At 44.0% G+C, this 21,149-nt stretch overlaps 1 protein-coding gene across 1 annotated transcript in view; it reads left to right on the top strand.

The window, feature by feature from the left end:
- cacna1g (calcium channel, voltage-dependent, T type, alpha 1G subunit) overlaps positions 1-21,149 on the top strand; it is a 146,942-nt gene that overhangs the window by 48,698 nt on the left and 77,095 nt on the right. Inside the window, exons 9-11 of the mRNA XM_056429253.1 lie at positions 17,537-17,688; positions 18,027-18,212; positions 19,063-19,180. Of these exons, the coding sequence (XP_056285228.1) occupies positions 17,537-17,688; positions 18,027-18,212; positions 19,063-19,180 (456 nt within the window). The remainder of the gene's footprint in view (positions 1-17,536; positions 17,689-18,026; positions 18,213-19,062; positions 19,181-21,149) is intronic.

Here is a 21,149-nt window from a genome sequence, read left to right on the forward strand (position 1 = left end):
TAGACAGGTGTGTAGTGTAAATATGTGTGTAGCGTAAACAGGTATCTAGTGTAAACAACAGGTGTGGAGTGTAAACAGGTGTGTAGTGTAAACAGGTGTGTAGTGTAAACAGGTATGTAGTGTAAACAGGTATCTAGTGTAAACAGGTGTGTAGTGTAAACAGGTGTGTAGTGTAGACAGGTGTGTAGTGTAAACAGGTATCTAGTGTAAACAGGTATGTAGTGTAAACAGGTGTGTAGTGTAAACAGGTGTGTATTGTAGACAGGTGTGTAGTGTAAACATGTGTGTAGCGTAAACAGGTGTGTAGTGTAAACATGTGTGTAGTGTAAACAGGTGTGTATTGTAGACATGTGTGTAGCGTAAACAGGTATCTAGTGTAAACAGGTGTGTAGTGTAAACGTGTGTGTAGCGTAAACAGGTATCTAGTGTAAACAGGTGTGGAGTGTAAACAGGTGTGGAGTGTAAACAGGTATGTAGTGTAAACAGGTATCTAGTGTAAACAGGTGTGTAGTGTAAACATGTGTGTAGTGTAAACAGGTGTGTATTGTAGACATGTGTGTAGCGTAAACAGGTATCTAGTGTAAACAGGTGTGTAGTGTAAACGTGTGTGTAGCGTAAACAGGTATCTAGTGTAAACAGGTGTGGAGTGTAAACAGGTGTGGAGTGTAAACAGGTATGTAGTGTAAACAGGTATCTAGTGTAAACAGGTGTGTAGTGTAGACAGGTGTGTAGTGTAAACAGGTATCTAGTGTAAACAGGTATCTAGTGTAAACAGGTATCTAGTGTAAACAGGTGTGTAGTGTAGACAGGTGTGTAGTGTAAACAGGTGTGTAGTGTAAACAGGTATGTAGTGTAAACAGGTATCTAGTGTAAACAGGTGTGTAGTGTAGACAGGTGTGTAGTGTAAACAGGTGTGTATTGTAGACAGGTGTGTAGTGTAAATATGTGTGTAGCGTAAACAGGTATCTAGTGTAAACAACAGGTGTGGAGTGTAAACAGGTGTGTAGTGTAAACAGGTGTGTAGTGTAAACAGGTATGTAGTGTAAACAGGTATCTAGTGTAAACAGGTGTGTAGTGTAAACAGGTGTGTAGTGTAAACAGGTGTGTAGTGTAGACAGGTGTGTAGTGTAAACAGGTATCTAGTGTAAACAGGTGTGTAGTGTAAACAGGTGTGTAGTGTAAACAGGTGTGTATTGTAGACAGGTGTGTAGTGTAAACAGGTGTGTATTGTAGACAGGTGTGTAGTGTAAACATGTGTGTAGCGTAAACAGGTGTGTAGTGTAAACGTGTGTGTAGCGTAAACAGGTATCTAGTGTAAACAGGTGTGGAGTGTAAACAGGTGTGGAGTGTAAACAGGTATGTAGTGTAAACAGGTATCTAGTGTAAACAGGTGTGTAGTGTAGACAGGTGTGTAGTGTAAACAGGTATCTAGTGTAAACAGGTGTGTAGTGTAGACAGGTATGTAGTGTAAACAGGTGTGTAGTGTAAACAGGTGTGTAGTGTAAACAGGTATGTAGTGTAAACAGGTATCTAGTGTAAACAGGTGTGTAGTGTAGACAGGTGTGTAGTGTAAACAGGTGTGTATTGTAGACAGGTGTGTAGTGTAAATATGTGTGTAGCGTAAACAGGTATCTAGTGTAAACAACAGGTGTGGAGTGTAAACAGGTGTGTAGTGTAAACAGGTGTGTAGTGTAAACAGGTATGTAGTGTAAACAGTTATCTAGTGTAAACAGGTGTGTAGTGTAAACAGGTGTGTAGTGTAAACAGGTGTGTAGTGTAGACAGGTGTGTAGTGTAAACAGGTATCTAGTGTAAACAGGTGTGTAGTGTAAACAGGTGTGTAGTGTAAACAGGTGTGTATTGTAGACAGGTGTGTAGTGTAAACAGGTGTGTATTGTAGACAGGTGTGTAGTGTAAACATGTGTGTAGCGTAAACAGGTGTGTAGTGTAAACAGGTGTGTAGTGTAAACAAGTGTGTAGTGTAAACAGGTGTGTTGTGTAAACAGGTATCTAGTGTAAACAGGTGTGTAGTGTAAACAGGTGTGTAGTGTAAACATGTGTGTAGTGTAAACAGGTGTGTATTGTAGACATGTGTGTAGCGTAAACAGGTATCTAGTGTAAACAGGTGTGTAGTGTAAACGTGTGTGTAGCGTAAACAGGTATCTAGTGTAAACAGGTGTGGAGTGTAAACAGGTGTGGAGTGTAAACAGGTATGTAGTGTAAACAGGTATCTAGTGTAAACAGGTGTGTAGTGTAGACAGGTGTGTAGTGTAAACAGGTATCTAGTGTAAATTCAATTCAATTCAATTCAATTCAATTCAGTTTATTTGTATAGCCCAATTTCACAAATTACAAATTTGTCTCGGAGTGCTTTACAATCTGTACACATAGACATCCCTGCCCCAAAACCTCACATCGGACCAGGAAAACTCCCAAATAACCCTTCAGGGGAAAAAAAGGGAAGAAACCTGGAGGAGAGCAACAGAGGAGGATCCCTCTCCTAGGATGGACAGATGCAATAGATGTAATGTGTACAGAAGGACAGATTTAGAGTTAAAATACATTCAATGAATATGACAGAGTGTATGAATAGTTCATAGTAGGCATATTCCACGATGGAGACCTCCACGATCCATCAGGCAGATGGCGGTGGGGAGGAGGAAGTCTCAACAGGACAGTGGCGAGTCATGAGCAGGAATTTACGACCCAGACGATCCATCAGGCAGATAGATCTATGCCGTCTCATAGGGTCCGATGACCCCATGAGACGTAAAGTCAAAAGGACTTCCGGGAGAAAGCAGAGTTAGTAACGTGTGATTGAGAGATGAAAATTCATCCTTAAGGAGAGAAAAAAGAGGAGATAGGTACTCAGTGCATCCTAAAACGTCCCCCGGCAGCTATAAGCCTATAGCAGCATATCAAGGGGCTGGACCAGGGCAAACCTGATTCAGCCCTAACTATAAGCTCTGTCAAAGAGGAAGGTCTTAAGTCTACTCTTAAACGAGGTGACTGTGTCTGCCTCCCGGACTGAAATTGGAAGCTGGTTCCATAAAAGAGGAGCTTGATAACTAAAACAGGTGTGTAGTGTAGACAGGTGTGTAGTGTAAACAGGTGTGTAGTGTAAACAGGTGTGTAGTGTAAACAGGTATGTAGTGTAAACAGGTATCTAGTGTAAACAGGTGTGTAGTGTAGACAGGTGTGTAGTGTAAACAGGTGTGTATTGTAGACAGGTGTGTAGTGTAAATATGTGTGTAGCGTAAACAGGTATCTAGTGTAAACAACAGGTGTGGAGTGTAAACAGGTGTGTAGTGTAAACAGGTGTGTAGTGTAAACAGGTATGTAGTGTAAACAGGTATCTAGTGTAAACAACAGGTGTGTAGTGTAAACAGGTGTGTAGTGTAAACAGGTGTGTAGTGTAAACAGGTGTGTAGTGTAGACAGGTGTGTAGTGTAAACAGGTGTGTAGTGTAAACAGGTGTGTAGTGTAAACAGGTGTGTATTGTAGACAGGTGTGTAGTGTAAACAGGTGTGTAGTGTAAACATGTGTGTAGCGTAAACAGGTGTGTAGTGTAAACATGTGTGTAGTGTAAACAGGTGTGTATTGTAGACATGTGTGTAGCGTAAACAGGTATCTAGTGTAAACAGGTGTGTAGTGTAAACGTGTGTGTAGCGTAAACAGGTATCTAGTGTAAACAGGTGTGGAGTGTAAACAGGTGTGGAGTGTAAACAGGTATGTAGTGTAAACAGGTATCTAGTGTAAACAGGTGTGTAGTGTAGACAGGTGTGTAGTGTAAACAGGTATCTAGTGTAAACAGGTGTGTAGTGTAGACAGGTGTGTAGTGTAAACAGGTGTGTAGTGTAAACAGGTGTGTAGTGTAAACAGGTATGTAGTGTAAACAGGTATCTAGTGTAAACAGGTGTGTAGTGTAGACAGGTGTGTAGTGTAAACAGGTGTGTATTGTAGACAGGTGTGTAGTGTAAATATGTGTGTAGCGTAAACAGGTATCTAGTGTAAACAACAGGTGTGGAGTGTAAACAGGTGTGTAGTGTAAACAGGTGTGTAGTGTAAACAGGTATGTAGTGTAAACAGGTATCTAGTGTAAACAGGTGTGTAGTGTAAACAGGTGTGTAGTGTAAACAGGTGTGTAGTGTAGACAGGTGTGTAGTGTAAACAGGTATCTAGTGTAAACAGGTGTGTAGTGTAAACAGGTGTGTAGTGTAAACAGGTGTGTATTGTAGACAGGTGTGTAGTGTAAACAGGTGTGTATTGTAGACAGGTGTGTAGTGTAAACATGTGTGTAGCGTAAACAGGTGTGTAGTGTAAACAGGTGTGTAGTGTAAACAAGTGTGTAGTGTAAACAGGTGTGTTGTGTAAACAGGTATCTAGTGTAAACAGGTGTGTAGTGTAAACAGGTGTGTAGTGTAAACAGGTATCTAGTGTAAACAGGTGTGTAGTGTAGACAGGTGTGTAGTGTAAACATGTGTGTAGCGTAAACAGGTGTGTAGTGTAAACAGGTGTGTAGTGTAAACAGGTGTGTAGTGTAAACAGGTGTGTAGTGTAAACAGGTGTGTAGTGTAAACAGGTGTGTAGTGTAAACAGGTGTGTAGTGTAAACATGTATCTAGTGTAAACAGGTGTGGAGTGTAAACAGGTGTGTAGTGTAAACAGGTGTGTAGTGTAAACATGTATCTAGTGTAAACAGGTGTGTAGTGTAGACAGGTGTGTAGTGTAAACATGTGTGTAGCGTAAACAGGTGTGTAGTGTAAACAGGTGTGTAGTGTAAACAAGTGTGTAGTGTAAACAGGTGTGTTGTGTAAACAGGTATCTAGTGTAAACAGGTGTGTAGTGTAAACAGGTGTGTAGTGTAAACAGGTGTGTAGTGTAAATATGTGTGTAGTGTAAACAGGTGTGTATTGTAGACAGGTGTGTAGTGTAAATATGTGTGTAGCGTAAACAGGTATCTAGTGTAAACAGGTGTGTAGTGTAAACAGGTGTGTAGTGTAAACAGGTATCTAGTGTAAACAGGTGTGTAGTGTAAACAGGTGTGTAGTGTAAACAAGTGTGTAGTGTAAACAAGTGTGTAGTGTAAACAGGTGTGTAGTGTAAACAGGTGTGTAGTGTAAACAAGTGTGTAGTGTAAACAGGTGTGTAGTGTAAACAGGTATCTAGTGTAAACAGGTGTGTAGTGTAAACAAGTGTGTAGTGTAAACAGGTGTGTAGTGTAAACAAGTGTGTAGTGTAAACAAGTGTGTTGTGTAAACAGGTATCTAGTGTAAACAGGTGTGTTGTGTAAACAGGTGTGTAGTGTAAACAGGTGTGTAGTGTAGACAGGTGTGTAGTGTAAACAGGTATCTAGTGTAAACAGGTGTGTAGTGTAAACAAGTGTGTAGTGTAAACAGGTGTGTAGTATAAACAAGTGTGTAGTGTAAACAGGTGTGTTGTGTAAACAGGTGTGTAGTGTAAACAGGTGTGTAGTGTAGACAGGTGTGTAGTGTAAACAGGTGTGTAGTGTAAACAAGTGTGTAGTGTAAACAGGTATCTAGTGTAAACAGGTGTGTAGTGTAAACAAGTGTGTAGTGTAAACAAGTGTGTAGTGTAAACAGGTGTGTTGTGTAAACAGGTGTGTAGTGTAAACAGGTGTGTAGTGTAAACAGGTATCTAGTGTAAACAGGTGTGTAGTGTAAACAAGTGTGTAGTGTAAACAGGTGTGTAGTGTAAACAAGTGTGTAGTGTAAACAGGTGTGTAGTGTAGACAGGTGTGTAGTGTAAACAGGTGTGTAGTGTAAACAAGTGTGTAGTGTAAACAGGTATCTAGTGTAAACAGGTGTGTAGTGTAAACAAGTGTGTAGTGTAAACAGGTATCTAGTGTAAACAGGTGTGTAGTGTAAACAAGTGTGTAGTGTAAACAGGTATCTAGTGTAAACAGGTGTGTAGTGTAAACAGGTGTGTTGTGTAAACAGGTGTGTAGTGTAAACAGGTGTGTAGTGTAAACAGGTATGTAGTGTAAACAGGTGTGTTGTGTAAACAGGTGTGTAGTGTAGACAGGTGTGTAGTGTAAACAGGTATCTAGTGTAAACAGGTGTGTAGTGTAAACAGGTGTGTATTGTAGACAGGTGTGTAGTGTAAACAGGTGTGTATTGTAGACAGGTGTGTAGTGTAAACATGTGTGTAGCGTAAACAGGTGTGTAGTGTAAACAGGTGTGTAGTGTAAACAAGTGTGTAGTGTAAACAGGTGTGTTGTGTAAACAGGTATCTAGTGTAAACAGGTGTGTAGTGTAAACAGGTGTGTAGTGTAAACAGGTGTGTAGTGTAAATATGTGTGTAGTGTAAACAGGTGTGTATTGTAGACAGGTGTGTAGTGTAAACAGGTGTGTAGTGTAAACAGGTATCTAGTGTAAACAGGTGTGTAGTGTAAACAAGTGTGTAGTGTAAACAGGTGTGTAGTGTAAACAAGTGTGTAGTGTAAACAAGTGTGTTGTGTAAACAGGTATCTAGTGTAAACAGGTGTGTTGTGTAAACAGGTGTGTAGTGTAAACAGGTGTGTAGTGTAGACAGGTGTGTAGTGTAAACAGGTATCTAGTGTAAACAGGTGTGTAGTGTAAACAAGTGTGTAGTGTAAACAGGTGTGTAGTGTAAACAAGTGTGTAGTGTAAACAGGTGTGTTGTGTAAACAGGTGTGTAGTGTAAACAGGTGTGTAGTGTAGACAGGTGTGTAGTGTAAACAGGTGTGTAGTGTAAACAAGTGTGTAGTGTAAACAGGTATCTAGTGTAAACAGGTGTGTAGTGTAAACAAGTGTGTAGTGTAAACAAGTGTGTAGTGTAAACAGGTGTGTTGTGTAAACAGGTGTGTAGTGTAAACAGGTGTGTAGTGTAAACAGGTATCTAGTGTAAACAGGTGTGTAGTGTAAACAAGTGTGTAGTGTAAACAGGTGTGTAGTGTAAACAAGTGTGTAGTGTAAACAGGTGTGTAGTGTAGACAGGTGTGTAGTGTAAACAGGTGTGTAGTGTAAACAAGTGTGTAGTGTAAACAGGTATCTAGTGTAAACAGGTGTGTAGTGTAAACAAGTGTGTAGTGTAAACAGGTGTGTTGTGTAAACAGGTGTGTAGTGTAAACAGGTGTGTAGTGTAAACAGGTATCTAGTGTAAACAGGTGTGTAGTGTAAACAAGTGTGTAGTGTAAACAGGTGTGTAGTGTAAACAAGTGTGTTGTGTAAACAGGTATATAGTGTAAACAGGTGTGTTGTGTAAACAGGTGTGTAGTGTAAACAGGTGTGTAGTGTAGACAGGTGTGTAGTGTAAACAGGTATCTAGTGTAAACAGGTGTGTAGTGTAAACAAGTGTGTAGTGTAAACAGGTGTGTGGTGTAAACAAGTGTGTAGTGTAAACAGGTGTGTTGTGTAAACAGGTGTGTAGTGTAAACAGGTGTGTAGTGTAGACAGGTGTGTAGTGTAAACAGGTGTGTAGTGTAAACAAGTGTGTAGTGTAAACAGGTATCTAGTGTAAACAGGTGTGTAGTGTAAACAAGTGTGTAGTGTAAACAAGTGTGTAGTGTAAACAGGTGTGTTGTGTAAACAGGTATCTAGTGTAAACAGGTATCTAGTGTAAACAAGTGTGTTGTGTAAACAGGTATCTAGTGTAAACAGGTGTGTTGTGTAAACAGGTGTGTAGTGTAAACAGGTGTGTAGTGTAAACAGGTGTGTAGTGTAAACAAGTGTGTAGTGTAAACAGGTGTGTTGTGTAAACAGGTATCTAGTGTAAACAGGTGTGTAGTGTAAACAGGTGTGTAGTGTAAACAGGTGTGTAGTGTCAACAGGTGTGTAGTGTAAACAGGTGTGTAGTGTTCTAATAACTGACGTAGATATAGACTGAATGGAGCCAGCAGTAGAGGTGGAGCGCTCACCTTTTGTCCTTGGATCATGTGACCATCATAAATCACTAATTACAGGTGAGGAATGACACTTTTTAATTGTTTTTTGACGTATTGGTGCATTAGCAGACGCACCGGATTGGACAGGAAGACTCTCCCGAAGCTCCGTGAGCCGTGATGGACATGACGGAGGTCGTTAGGGTTTAATTGAATGTCTGGTTGTATAATTGAAGTTCAGGCCCCCTTCAAATTAAAATCACCTCCATTTGAATTTGTGACGGTAGGATTACCTCACGGAGATTAACTTGAGCCGCAGGTGATTTCAATTTTCACAGGTTATCGTCTTAATGTACAGTAGACTGTGTTTAAAGGTCTCTGATGCATTGTGATGCTTTATTATGTGCACACACACATACACACACACACACATATACACACACACATATACGCACATATACAGACACACACACATACACACACACATATAAACACACACAAAGATACACACATATACAGACACACACACATACACACACATATACACACAAACACATATACACATATACACACATATACACACAAACACACATATACACATATACAGACACACACACACATATACAGACACACACACATACAGACACACACACACAAATATATAGACACACACACGTACATATACAGACACACACACACACACATATATAGACACACACACGTACATATACAGACACACACACACACACACACACACACAGATAAACCAGATCTAAGACAGACAGGCCGGAAAAAAGTTATTTTTTTCTCTCCAATTTGTACTAATGGTGAGACGTGGACGGAAAAATAATAACAGCCGCTAATCCCGGTTTAAGGAGGGAGTCAAATAAAAAGGAGGAATCAATGAGGTGATCAAATGTTGCATTCAGTTATTTCCTGGTTCAGTGAGATGTCAAATGACATCCGGCCGGTGTTTAGCGACTTCTCCTCTCCGGCTCTGAATCTGCCTCCAGCTTCCTGGACGGATGATGCTCACATTAAAGAGAGAGAGGGACAAACTTCAGTTGATGAGGGGAAGTTATAAAATGGACATAACTATTCAACGGGCACACTCTCTGTGTCCTTCGGGTGTTTGGCTTCTGAGGCCCAGTGTGTGAGTCTCCTGTGGCGTCTGAGAGGAGAGAGATACGATGATCCGGTTCAGAGATTAGTCAGAATGGACCGAGAGGGAAGAAATCCAGCCACAGCAGTGTGGACCAATAAGAAATAATAAGAACATAAATGGGAAAAGTTCATAAATGCTTCAACCCAAAAAGCATTTCAAACTGCAGAAACGTTTCACAAGTTAGATCCTAAAGTTTACTTCACATTGAGAAAAGTCTATTTAACCCATTTAGATGGAGGATTTTTATCTCTTCTTCAAAATGTACCACAAATCAAGAGGAAGCCGTCCGCTACATGAAAAAGTCATTTTACATTTGTCTGCAGCCCGAAGAGGACGACGGCTTCTGGTTTCATGCTAATAAAGATGAATATAAAGGGCGCTCGACCCCAGATTGGGAGCAATTCGATTGGCTCTCACCGGCTCAGCTCAATGTGCTGGAGGACAGGATGGGGGGGGGGGGGGGGGGGGGCTGACACAGAGGACGGTGTTTGGTTAAAAGGGGTACAGGAGGGCGGGAGCAACGCTTCAGCTGTGCGATGAAAACCCTGTGTCACACACACACACACACACACATACATACACAAGCACACACACACACACAGACAGAGGGAGAGTGCCTTCTCTCTCCTCTCCTTTGCATCTTTACATGGACAACAGTTGTTCGCTGCTATATTTGGTTTTCAACATTTATTATACATGTATCTACCATTTTATTCATATATTTCACTGCTTTTGGAATCCAATACCTTTAGTGAACCGATGCCAAACACCAAAAACGTTTATCCACACGAGTAAAGGTATGTTTTCACAAGAGATACGAAGAATTTAAAAAAATCCAACTTCAATTTTCAGCTTTAGAGCTACAGTATATTATCTCTTTACACTTGTGCCTCATTATATTGAGAGCTGAGATTCTTCTGCAATTCTTGATGGAAAACTGAAGAAAGAAATTGTGTAAAATCGAGTAAATGACACCAGATCTCACAGGGTTAATATCCATAATGTAAACTACAGCTGCGGAGTAAGAAGCATGGAGTAAGAAACATGGAGTAAGAAGCATGGAGTAAGAAGCATGGAGTTAGAAACATGGAGTAAGAAGCATGGAGTTAGAAACATGGAGTAAGAAGCATGGAGTTAGAAACATGGAGTAAGAAACATGGAGTTAGAAACATGGAGTTAGAAACATGGAGTTAGAAACATGGAGTTAGAAACATGGAGTAAGAAGCATGGAGTAAGAAACATGGAGTAAGAAGCATGGAGTAAAAACCAACACCCATCCGGGGCCCTGAAGTCGACCCTCGTGAAAACTGTTCCGTATGATTATGATTATGGATATCTCCGCGTGGAGCTGGTGCAGACTTTCACATCGCTGCAGTGCTCCACTCACAACCAGCCACACATAATCTCACCATGTCATGCTTGAAATGCCTTCTTCTTGATTTAGTAATCGCACACACACACACACACACACACACACACACACACACACACACACACACACACACACACACACACACACACACACAGACCATCTCCAGTCCGGGCGCAGCAGAGCGCAGCATCCCGTTTAGATGAGATCAGATTAGGTGACGTTGGGCATTAGCGCTAAACAGATAAAACTCTTCCTCGTCTTCCTCGTTACCTCCTCGCCTCATTACCCCAGGCAGAGGCGAGCCAAGGCAAGGGGCGTCTCTCGCTTCCTGTTGCATCTCTCTCTCTCTATCTCTCGCTAGCTTTGATAAACCAACGTCTTTTTTTTAATGTGGGCTCCTACATGCCCCCCCAAAAAAGGCCTTTTTTTATGACCCCGTTCCCTCGCTGTAATGTAAAATGTCTAATACACAAGCTGGAACAATAGCAGAGCAGAAACAGGGGGGGGGGGGGGCTGTCTACAGTCCAAGTATCACCTCATAAAAACTGTACGACTCGTTCCGGCTTATCTACGGCCTCCTCTTCTATGAAGCTGTGAGTCTATATAGACATACATGGTGAGGAGGAGAGCTCACGACGAGAGGAGGCGTGGCCTGTATGCAGTGAGGAGGCGTGGCCTGTATGCAGTAAGAAGGTGTGGCCTGTATGCAGTGAGGAGGCGTGGCCTGTTCCTGGACGTGTGTGAGGTCATTCATCGGACACAAACATCCCAAGTGGGATTCATACACTTATTCACTTTTACTTAATCTGCGCGCCTGTGATTGTGTGTTGTGTGTGTTGCGTGTGTGTGTTTGTTTAAAAAAACCAGCGGGGATCAAAGGAATAGATGCATCTGTGTGTCTGTGAAGCCAGAGACAAGAGGTGAGATGAAACAGAGACCAGGAGACGTTAGGAAGACATCTTCTTCTCCTTCTTCTTCTTTTATATCTATTTTCCTAACGAGGAGGCAGGAGGGCACAGGTGTCTCCTCCGCACTGTTTTCTCCTCTATTCCTTCCGACGTTGCATTTCATCACCAACCTCGAGTGTCGTGATGAAATACTCCGACGCTCGTGTCTGAGATTCCTCCATTGTTTCCCCTCGTTGTTCAACTTCTGTCCCGATGAGTTGCAGCTGGTCGGAGAAGGTTTAAAGCACGAGGATGACGAGAATATCCGTAATGCTAACATGAGGCCCCCGTGGGAGTCAGTGGTTGAGTCAGGAGCCAGTGAACTTTTGAATGAATCTTAATGATGGTGCAGTGTTACATCTCGGTGTTGTGGAGCATGTCGGGCCGGGAGTCTTCAGGGAGCGACGACTTCTTACTGAGCAAGGACTTGTGAGGGTCGAATCGCTCCGGCTCCGATTGGCCGTCGGGACGCTGTCATTAAAGTCCTCCGTCGACGGTTCTTGGTTTGGACATAATTAAACTCTAAACCTATTAGAATTAAATAAATCACAACAAGGCAGCAACTTTTAGAACTTTTTCGAGATGTTGTCGGGGTTCCAGTGAGTGACCTAGTGTGGTGAGCTCTACAGCTCAATAATCAATCTTTAATAGCATTTTTTTTGTCCGAAAAACAAACATTTTTAGAGGCGGGTTGCGTGTGGTCACTGTGCACTACGCTAAGCTATAGGCAGCCACCGGCCGCAGATGATGTGGTCCTGTTAGCATCCTCAGACCATGACCTCCGGCACTCACTGGGGCGTTTTGCTGCCGAGTGTGAAGCGGCAGGGTTGAGAGTCAGCACCTCCAAAACTGAGGCCATGGTGCTCTGCCGGAAACCGAGGGATTGCTCCCTCCAGGTGGGGACAGAGTGCCTGCCCCAAGCGAAGGAGTTCAAGTATCTCGGGGTCTTGTTCACGAGTGAGGGTAAGATGGAGCGGGAGATCGACAGGCGGATCGGTGCGGCTGCAGCAGTGAAACAGGCGCTGTGCCGGTCCGTCTTGGTGAAGAGAGAGCTGAGCCGAAAGGCAAAGCTCTCAATGTACTGGTCGGTCTACGTTCCAACCCTCACCTATGGTCACGAACTTTGGGTAGTGACCGAAAAAAACAAGGTCGCGAATACAAGCGGCCCGAAATGTGTTTCCTCCGTCGGGTGGCCGGGCTCAGCCTTAGAGATAGGGTACGGAGCTCGGACATCAGGAGGGAGCGTGGAGTCGAGCCGCTACTCCTTCACATCGAAAGGAGTCAGCTGAGGTGGTTCGGGCATCTGATGCGGACGCCTCCCGTTAGAGGTTTTCCAGGCACGTCCAACTGGGAGGAGACCCCGGGGAAGACCCAGGACACGTGGAGGGATTACATCTCCCGGCTGGCCTGGGAACGCCTCGGGATCCCCCAGGATGAGCTGGACAATGTTGCGGGTGAGAGGGAAGTCTGGGTCAGCCGGCTGGGTCTGCTGCCCCCCCGACCCGACCCCGGAATAAGCGGTTGAAAATAGATGGATGGATGTGTCAGGTACGTGGCGGTGTTCAGTAGATGGCGGTCGGCATGCCACCCTGTGTATGCTTAAAAAAGCGATGGCGGAAATGGTTCCTGCTTTAAAGTAAAAAAACATTTAAAATGAAATGAAGGCATTCTTCAAAGCCACGGGTCCTCTAGCTGGAGGAACAGCGGAGCAGCTCCACGGGCTCCTGTCGTTGACTTTGGTGTTTTAGGGTGCTTCATTTGAAGCGTGTACTTCCAGGATTCTACTGCACTCAAAGAAATGACTCATTGGATGAACTCAATTAAATTGCTGGCAGGTTTTCCATCCAATAATTATATGCAACTCCAACTCAAATTTAGCACATCAGTGCAATAAAATGTAATTAAGTTAGTCCAACTCATTTGTATCAAATACATCTCAATAAAAATAACGATATTTAATTTATTAAATTAATTTGTGTTTTGTCCAACTAAAAATATAAACTAACTAACTAACAAAATATGCAACTCCACACAGAAGGACTGCCCTGACTACCCTACTTGAACTTCACCCTCTGGTTTTTTGAGGCGCCACACCACCATACAGCCACCCACCTGCGTCTTCACCTCATCATACAACTGATTTTCACTTGATGATTCAGTTAGGTACAAAGGTGGAGTCCTCAACGAAACACATTTATTTTGAGTTGATATCACCACTATCTATAAATAAATCTAATAAATGAAAGTTTATACATATTTTGTTCATTATAATTCAATATAAATATTTTTTCGTTTTATTTCTTTGTTTTAATTGATTCATAACAATTTAAATATGTGTCAAGAATAAGAAGGGCTTGTGGCTCCCAGTGCTATCAATCTAGTTTTGTTTGGTAGCCCTCAATTCTGCTTGTTCTGACGTTTCCAAAATCGATGTAATGTGAACACAGTGTGTGTCATCAGGCCCGTTGAAATCGACCCATCCCCCGCTGAGTTGAGCTGCGCATACGACTTCGTTTTACTCATTTAAAAATTATAATTTTTTCTTTTTTTTTCAAAAGTTGAAAAATGCTGTATTTGGAAATATTGATCATCATGAGTAACATAGAAGTGACATATATGGTTTGTTACATGGGAAAATTCGAATCCAAAATGGCCGTTTTGGAGACCTCGCCTAAATTCTCCGTACTAAAACCTCTCTAACTTTGTTCTGCTTCACTTTTTCAAAAGTCAGACTTTGCAGAGAGATCGTTAACATATTTGAATATGATTTGTGAGCGTTTTAAACCTTTCAACTACCTTATTCCAAACATATAATCGTCCTGGAAGTGCTTTTTTCAATTCGGAACTGAAGTTTTCATATTTTTTCTGTGTGCCATCTTCATTTACTCTTACCCAGTAACATATAGACTGATATGTACACATCTGAACAAAAGAAAACAATGTTTAAAAATGTAAAAATGATTCAAATAGCCCTAGTGGTTGCAGAGATACAGTCTTTTTAGTTTGGGTATGCCATTTTCGAAGCTGAGGCCTAAAATAAGCTTGGTGCTTAAAAGGTTAAAGCCTGTTGGAACCCCCCCCCCCCGAATGAGAGTGCAGAAAGCAGGTGCAGCAACTCCAGCGACCATATTTCATGACGACGTCCTCGCGGCGCCCGAGGAGCCGCTGCTCCCGGCGGCGATGGTGCTCGCCGTGTTTCCTCCTGATGCTCAGTGTTGACTAATCGCTGCTTAAACCGTCGCGGTGTGAGTCGTGATTACCGGCAGCCCACCAGGACGGGCCTAATGACACACACTGTGTTCACATTACATCACATTACCTCCTGGTTCATCCTGGGGAGGACGGCTCTGCACACACACACACACACACACACACACTGTTTATTACATGGAGATGAAAGGCCTTGCCGGTGTCACACATAACAGCGTCCCCACCGGCTCCTGTTCTTCTCCTCGCCGATGATTAGATGCCATCGATACCCGATTTACATAACATGTCACATTCGGATGAGCCGCGCCTTTTATCTATTTTTTTTCGAGGCTTTTCTCTTTCCGTTTGTTTTGTTGCCTCTTTCTTCCAGTTTTTTTCTTCTCCCTGCGCGGTTGTTTGATGTCGATGTGAGTGGCAGCCCAATTCTCTGAGGAGCTTTGTGCAGACACATTCAGTAGCAGCATTGTGATCGCTGTGTGTGTGTGTGTGTGTGTGACAGATTTGTCATATTTAAATTAGTGCTGTGAAAAATAACGCGTTAACTCAGTTAATTCAATTACAGGTTTAACTAGTTTTTTTTATTTAACGCATTTAACGCATGCGCAGAATGAGCTTCCAATCCGTCTGTTGTTGGTCGTCGGGATGAAAAAAAAGTCACTTGCAAAATGAGCTTCCAATACACCACTTCAATCTGAACTCTGTCCGCTCTCATGCAGACGGTCGTGCTGTTCATCGGTAATGATCCTTCCGCAGGTTCACCTCCGGAAACCTTGTTACGACTTTTACTTCCTGTAGATCAGGGTCTTAACACGTCGATCGCGACCTGCCAGTCGATCGCGGCGTAGTGTTGGTAGATCACATGACATTAAAAAGATTGGCCCGCCCCCTGACATGTTCTCTAGAGCACGTCTTAGTTCTTTTATTAAACTAAACGTCTGTTGTTGATCGTATCTCCACAGCAGCATGTCATTTCTGTCTCTTCGCGTTGCGTTAACACTTATCGATCTCCGTCGCGCGCCACAGAGCTCCGTGCGCGCGCATCGGGACCGAGCAAAACAAAAGTCACTTGTCAATCTGTCCCTGTGACCGGGCCGGTGAGGTTTCAGCTTTGCAGCGGTGTCCCCGCCGTCCCTTTCATCACGGCCCAGTTCATGAAGAAAACCCACACAGTCAGTTTGCCTCAGCAGCTGCTAGAGGAAGACTAGAGGCCTTTAGATTGTATCATGGTGGAGTTAATGGTTGACAAACAAGAGAAAACATTTCTGTTTAACCCTCCTGTTACCTTTACATTTACTAACATATTTTACCCTCGGGGTCAATTTGACCCCAGCAATTAAAACCTCCAGAAAATTATTAGAATTAATATTGCTTCCCAAGTTTAAGTGTGAGGTACTTTATGTTTGTTTGTTGACTACCTAAATAGCCCTTTAAATAAATAAAAAAGTTGATATTTCTTATATGTTTGACACAGTGAAAAACAGCCTGGGGTCAAATTGACCCCAAAGAACACCGACATTAAACATTGAATGGGGTCAAATTGACCTGAAAGGTAACAGGAGGGTTAAACATTCTGTTTAGGATGAAGATGTATTAATGTTCCATATGGAAGAAAACTGCTAAATAACTGCTGAGTTGCAGCACCATTGTATAGAAGAATGTATAAATGTATACAGGACTGTCTCAGAAAATTACAATATTGTGATAAAGTTCTTTATTTTCTGTAATGCCATGCATTCTGGATTCATTACAAATCAACTGAAATATTGCAAGCCTTTATTCTTTAATATTGCTGATTATGGCTTACAGCTTAAGAAAACTCTAAAATCCTATCTCATAAAATTTTAATATTTCCTCAGACCAAGTAAAAAAAAAGATTTATAACAGCTGAGTGTTTGTCAAGGCTCAGGAAACCCTTGCAGGTGTTTCGAGTTAATTAGACAATTCAAGTGATTTGTTTAATACCCTACTAGTATACTTTTTCATGATATTCTAATATTTAGAGATAGGATATTTGAGTTTTCTTAAGCTGTAAGCCATAATCAGCAATAAATCAGAATAAAAGGCTTGCCAGAATGCATGACATTTTTGTTTTTTTAATTGCATTACAGAAAATAAAGAACTTCATCACAATATTCTAATTTTCTGAGACAGTCCTGTATATCCGTCTTTTGTCATAAATCTCTATGTTCTCACAAAATATACAGAGAATATCGGTAATATGTGATTAATCATGATTAATCCACAAAAACCTGTGATTAACCCGATTAAAATTTTTAATCATTTCACAGCCCTAATTTAAATTGCTTGTAGCCGTTGGCCTATTTGCTCTCCACAGCAGGTGTTGTCGTGGTCTTTATAGAAACGCCTCCCATTAGACATCAGAATCAGAATCAGAATCAGAAACAGTTTTATTGCCAGGAATGTTTACACAAACGAGGATTTTTTTTTGGTGGAAGGTGCAACATTTGGACATGACAAACAAACAACAATCAACACGACAGAAAGACAACAAATAATGTGAAAGTGTTTGGGTGTGTGCTTCAAGTGGTGTGTTTTAGTTAAAAGTGTATGTTGGCGTGTGTTTAAGTTAAAGTGCATGCAAATAAAGTGGCATGTGTGTGGAGGAGGCCTCAAGTTAAAGTGCATGTTAAAGTGACGTGTGTGGAGGAGGAAGAAGAAGGAGGAGGAGGAGAAGAAGAAGAGGAGGAGGAGGAAGAGGAAGGAGCGGGAAGAAGGAGGAGAGAGGAAGGTGGAAGAAGAGGTGGTAGTCCTGGGGGTGACAGTCAGTCAGTCCCGGGTTCCATTGATGAGCCCGACTGCCGACGGGAAAAAACTTTTGGTGTGGCGGGTGGTCTTTGTCATGATGGACCGCAGCCTCCTCCCCGAGGGGAGGGACTCGAACATGGACACCCAGACCCAGTTCAAAGAGCTGAATTCACCTGTGGAGATAAGTGTTTGTTAACGCCTCCTCCGCCTGCAGCCCGAGGAGTTGACCAACGCGCTGGAGATCAGCAACATCGTGTTCACCAGCCTGTTCGCTCTGGAGATGCTGCTGAAGATTCTGGTCTACGGGCCCTTCGGCTACATCAAGAACCCCTACAACATCTTTGATGGCATCATCGTGGTCATCAGGTGAGCCGCGGAGGAGGTTGACCTGACGCTGGGGGGGGGGGGGATACGTTTTTTGGGGTGTGGCGTCTTGTTGAACCTAGAAAACCTGTAAAATAAATAAGAAATAATAATAATAATAATAAAATTATTTATGAGGAAAATCCCGCGATGAAAGAAACTTTATTTACTTTTGTGTTCTTTTTTAATATTTATATTGACACTAGGAACACAAGCTATTAGAGCCCCCTAACATAGTCATACAAGCCAAACACAACACTGTAACACAGTCATGTAAGCTCTCAATCCAGCATGATTCACCCAAATGTGTGTGTGTGTGTGTGTTTCTTCTCCCTGGACAGCGTGTGGGAGATCGTGGGTCAGCAGCACGGCGGCCTCTCGGTGCTGAGGACCTTCCGGCTGATGCGGGTGCTGAAGCTGGTCCGGTTCATGCCGGCCCTGCAGAGGCAGCTGGTGGTGCTGATGAAGACAATGGACAACGTGGCCACCTTCTGCATGCTGCTCATGCTCTTCATCTTCATCTTCAGGTAGGTAGGGGAGGCAGCCACCGTTGCTAACAGCGCGGGGCGGTGCCGGAAACGCTGCCGACGGAGGGAACAGTGTCTTCATGTTGGTCGTGCGTGTTTAGGGATGTTTGGATACCCGACTGCACGTACGCATTTATAAACAGCCTTTGATTTGAGTGAAGACAGAGGCTCATTGATCCCTCGGGCCGGGTTTAATATAAAATAAATAGACTGGTGGTTTCATAATACGAACCCACGCAGGATTAGCCGTGTTACTGTACTAAGCAGATTAAACACATGAGATGAGTTTGGAGAGTTACCTTCCAGCCGTCATGCTCAGCTGTGCCGATCGACTCCGAGCTCGATCTCCGTACTCGTCCTCGAAGAAAGAGGAAAATATCGTCTAAACTGTCGACTTCATTTAAAAAAGCAGCATAAGCACCTCTCAGTGGGGTTTTGATGCTGATGCCTTTGACCTCCGGTGGCTCCAATGGGCGTGAGGCGTCACTGGCGTGGTTGTGCGACGCTCTCCATGGTGCTGAACTTGGATTCCTCTCCCTCTCCTTGCAATTTGACTGCCACAATGCATTATGGCTGAACTGTTTATGAAGCAATAACTCTCTGTTACCTGAATGACAGCATATGGTGGTTACTGTCACGGTAATACAACAAACTAATGAGTTATTCCCTTCACACATGCAGCCGGTAGGAACAGTCTGGTGAAGACCCACCATGTCCTTCCCGAATGTTTATTTCTGTTTATTTGCACTGCATCTAAGATGTTTACCTGAAGTAAACATGTACCCCTCTGTTTCCTGTTGGTTTTTCTCTTCTTTGACACCCCCCTCCCCTCCCCCTCCTCCTGCATCAGTATCCTGGGCATGCATCTGTTTGGATGCAAGTTTGGCTGCGAGGGGCAGGGTGGAGACACCCAGCCGGACAGGAAAAACTTTGACTCCCTCCTCTGGGCTATAGTGACCGTCTTCCAGGTGAGCGCGTAATCCCCTTTACTCTGTCAATTTGTCTGCAGCTGAACGCCCGACTTCACAGTGAGGCGACGATTCAGCAGCAGCGAGACCCGAATCTCAGACGTTCCTGTGTGATCAAACCCTCGAGCCACCAACAGCTTCCCCGTGTCGTCGGGGCTGACTGAGCCCGTCCCTGAGCCCAAAAGACTATTTCCTCCCGAATAAATATAATACATCGAATCAAATATTCCTCTTCACTCTCCCTTCCTGTCTGGCTTTTATCCAGCCCCCTCATTTTCTTCCACTTTATATAATTCCCATTTCCAAGAGATCCCAGAGGTTAAGTAGATTTGGCGCTTGCCTCTTGTAACCTTGGATTAATGGCGAGGCCTTCTCCCAGGTCCGACCATTCATCCGTTATCCATCCATCCCACCGTATAGTATCCATCACCCTTAATATAGCCCCGATATATAATTCAGTGAAAGATCTGAGCGCAGATGATGTACGGTGTCAGCGCGTCCCGCTGCACAGAAGATTGTACTGTCAGGCGTGTTCTCATGATGGACTGAGCCAGTCTGCATCATCTTCAACATTTCAGCTTTCTGTCCTTTCGAATGAAATGAAGAGCTCGTGGTGCACAGAATGCCTTATTTGTTCTTGACATAGAAATATAGAAGTCTGATCGCTGACATCACGCAGCCACCGGAGCGTCACAGGACGATGACCGCTCCACCGGACTGCTGTTGTCTGGTCATCGCTGAGCGACTTGACCGCGGCGCTTCGGACCTCGTCGGTCTCGTGATCGATTGTAGTGCAGGAACAGTAACGGCAGTATGTCTGCGTTTAGGATTTGAGCTTTGTCTAAAAAATACGGAGAACACACAAGCAAACCTGGAAGGAATACATGACAGGGTTTGTACAACAACCTCAAAGACGCGAAACAACCACAAAGAGACACAGAACAACCACAAAGACACAAAACAACCACAAAGACACAAAACAACCACAAAGACACGAAACAACCACAAAGAGACACAAAACAACCACAAAGACACAAAACAACCACAAAGAGACACAGAACAACCGCAAAGACACGAAACAACCACAAAGAGACACAAAACAACCACAAAGAGACACAGAACAACCACAAAGACACGAAACAACCACAAAGTGACACAAAACAACCACAAAGACACGAAACAACCACAAAGAGACAAGAAACAACCACAAAGACACGAAACAACCACAAAGAGACACAAAACCACAAAGAGACACAAAACAACCACAAAGAGACCACTGTGCCTCTGCTCACTCCTCCCCTTCACTCTGAAGTGGGAGCTTTTATAAGGGTGGCCTCGGCTGCTGACTGATTGCCAATCATCAGCAGCCGAGGTCAAATCAGAGACAGCTGCCACACTCCCCACCACCCGATTTAGGCCGGGGCTCCATCCGGCCTAACCTACCCCCCATGAGAGCTTGGGCGGAGGAGGGGGCTCTGGGGGACCGGGACCGGGCTCAGGACGTGGGGGCTCTGGGGTCGACCGGGACGGGGAGCTGAAGCCAGCCGGGATGGGGACGGGGCAGGGGTAACAGGCGCCGCCGACGGACCCCGGGGATCAGGGGTCGGTAGCGGCGTCGGGTCTCGGGGAACCAGGGTCGGCCTTCCGCCGATGGGTCCCGGTGAACATGGGTCGTCGGCAGCGCCGCCGGGTCCTGGGGCTTGGGGGTCGGCAGCTCCGACGGGTCCTGGACCTCGGAGGTCGGCAGCTCCGACGGGTCCTGGACCTCGGGGGTCGGCAGCTCTGACGGCTCGGAGGTCGGCAGCTCCGACGGGTCCTGGACCTCGGGGGTCGGCAGCTCCGACGGCTCGGAGGTCGGCAGCTCCGACGGGTCCTGGACCTCGGGGTTCGGCAGCTCGGAGGTCGGCAGCTCCGACGGGTCCTTGGGCTCTGGGGTCGGCAGTTCCGACGGGTCCTGGGGAACAGGAGT

This window comes from Pseudoliparis swirei, chromosome 13, assembly GCF_029220125.1.
Source record: "Pseudoliparis swirei isolate HS2019 ecotype Mariana Trench chromosome 13, NWPU_hadal_v1, whole genome shotgun sequence".
In the NCBI taxonomy this organism is placed as follows: domain Eukaryota; kingdom Metazoa; phylum Chordata; class Actinopteri; order Perciformes; family Liparidae; genus Pseudoliparis; species Pseudoliparis swirei.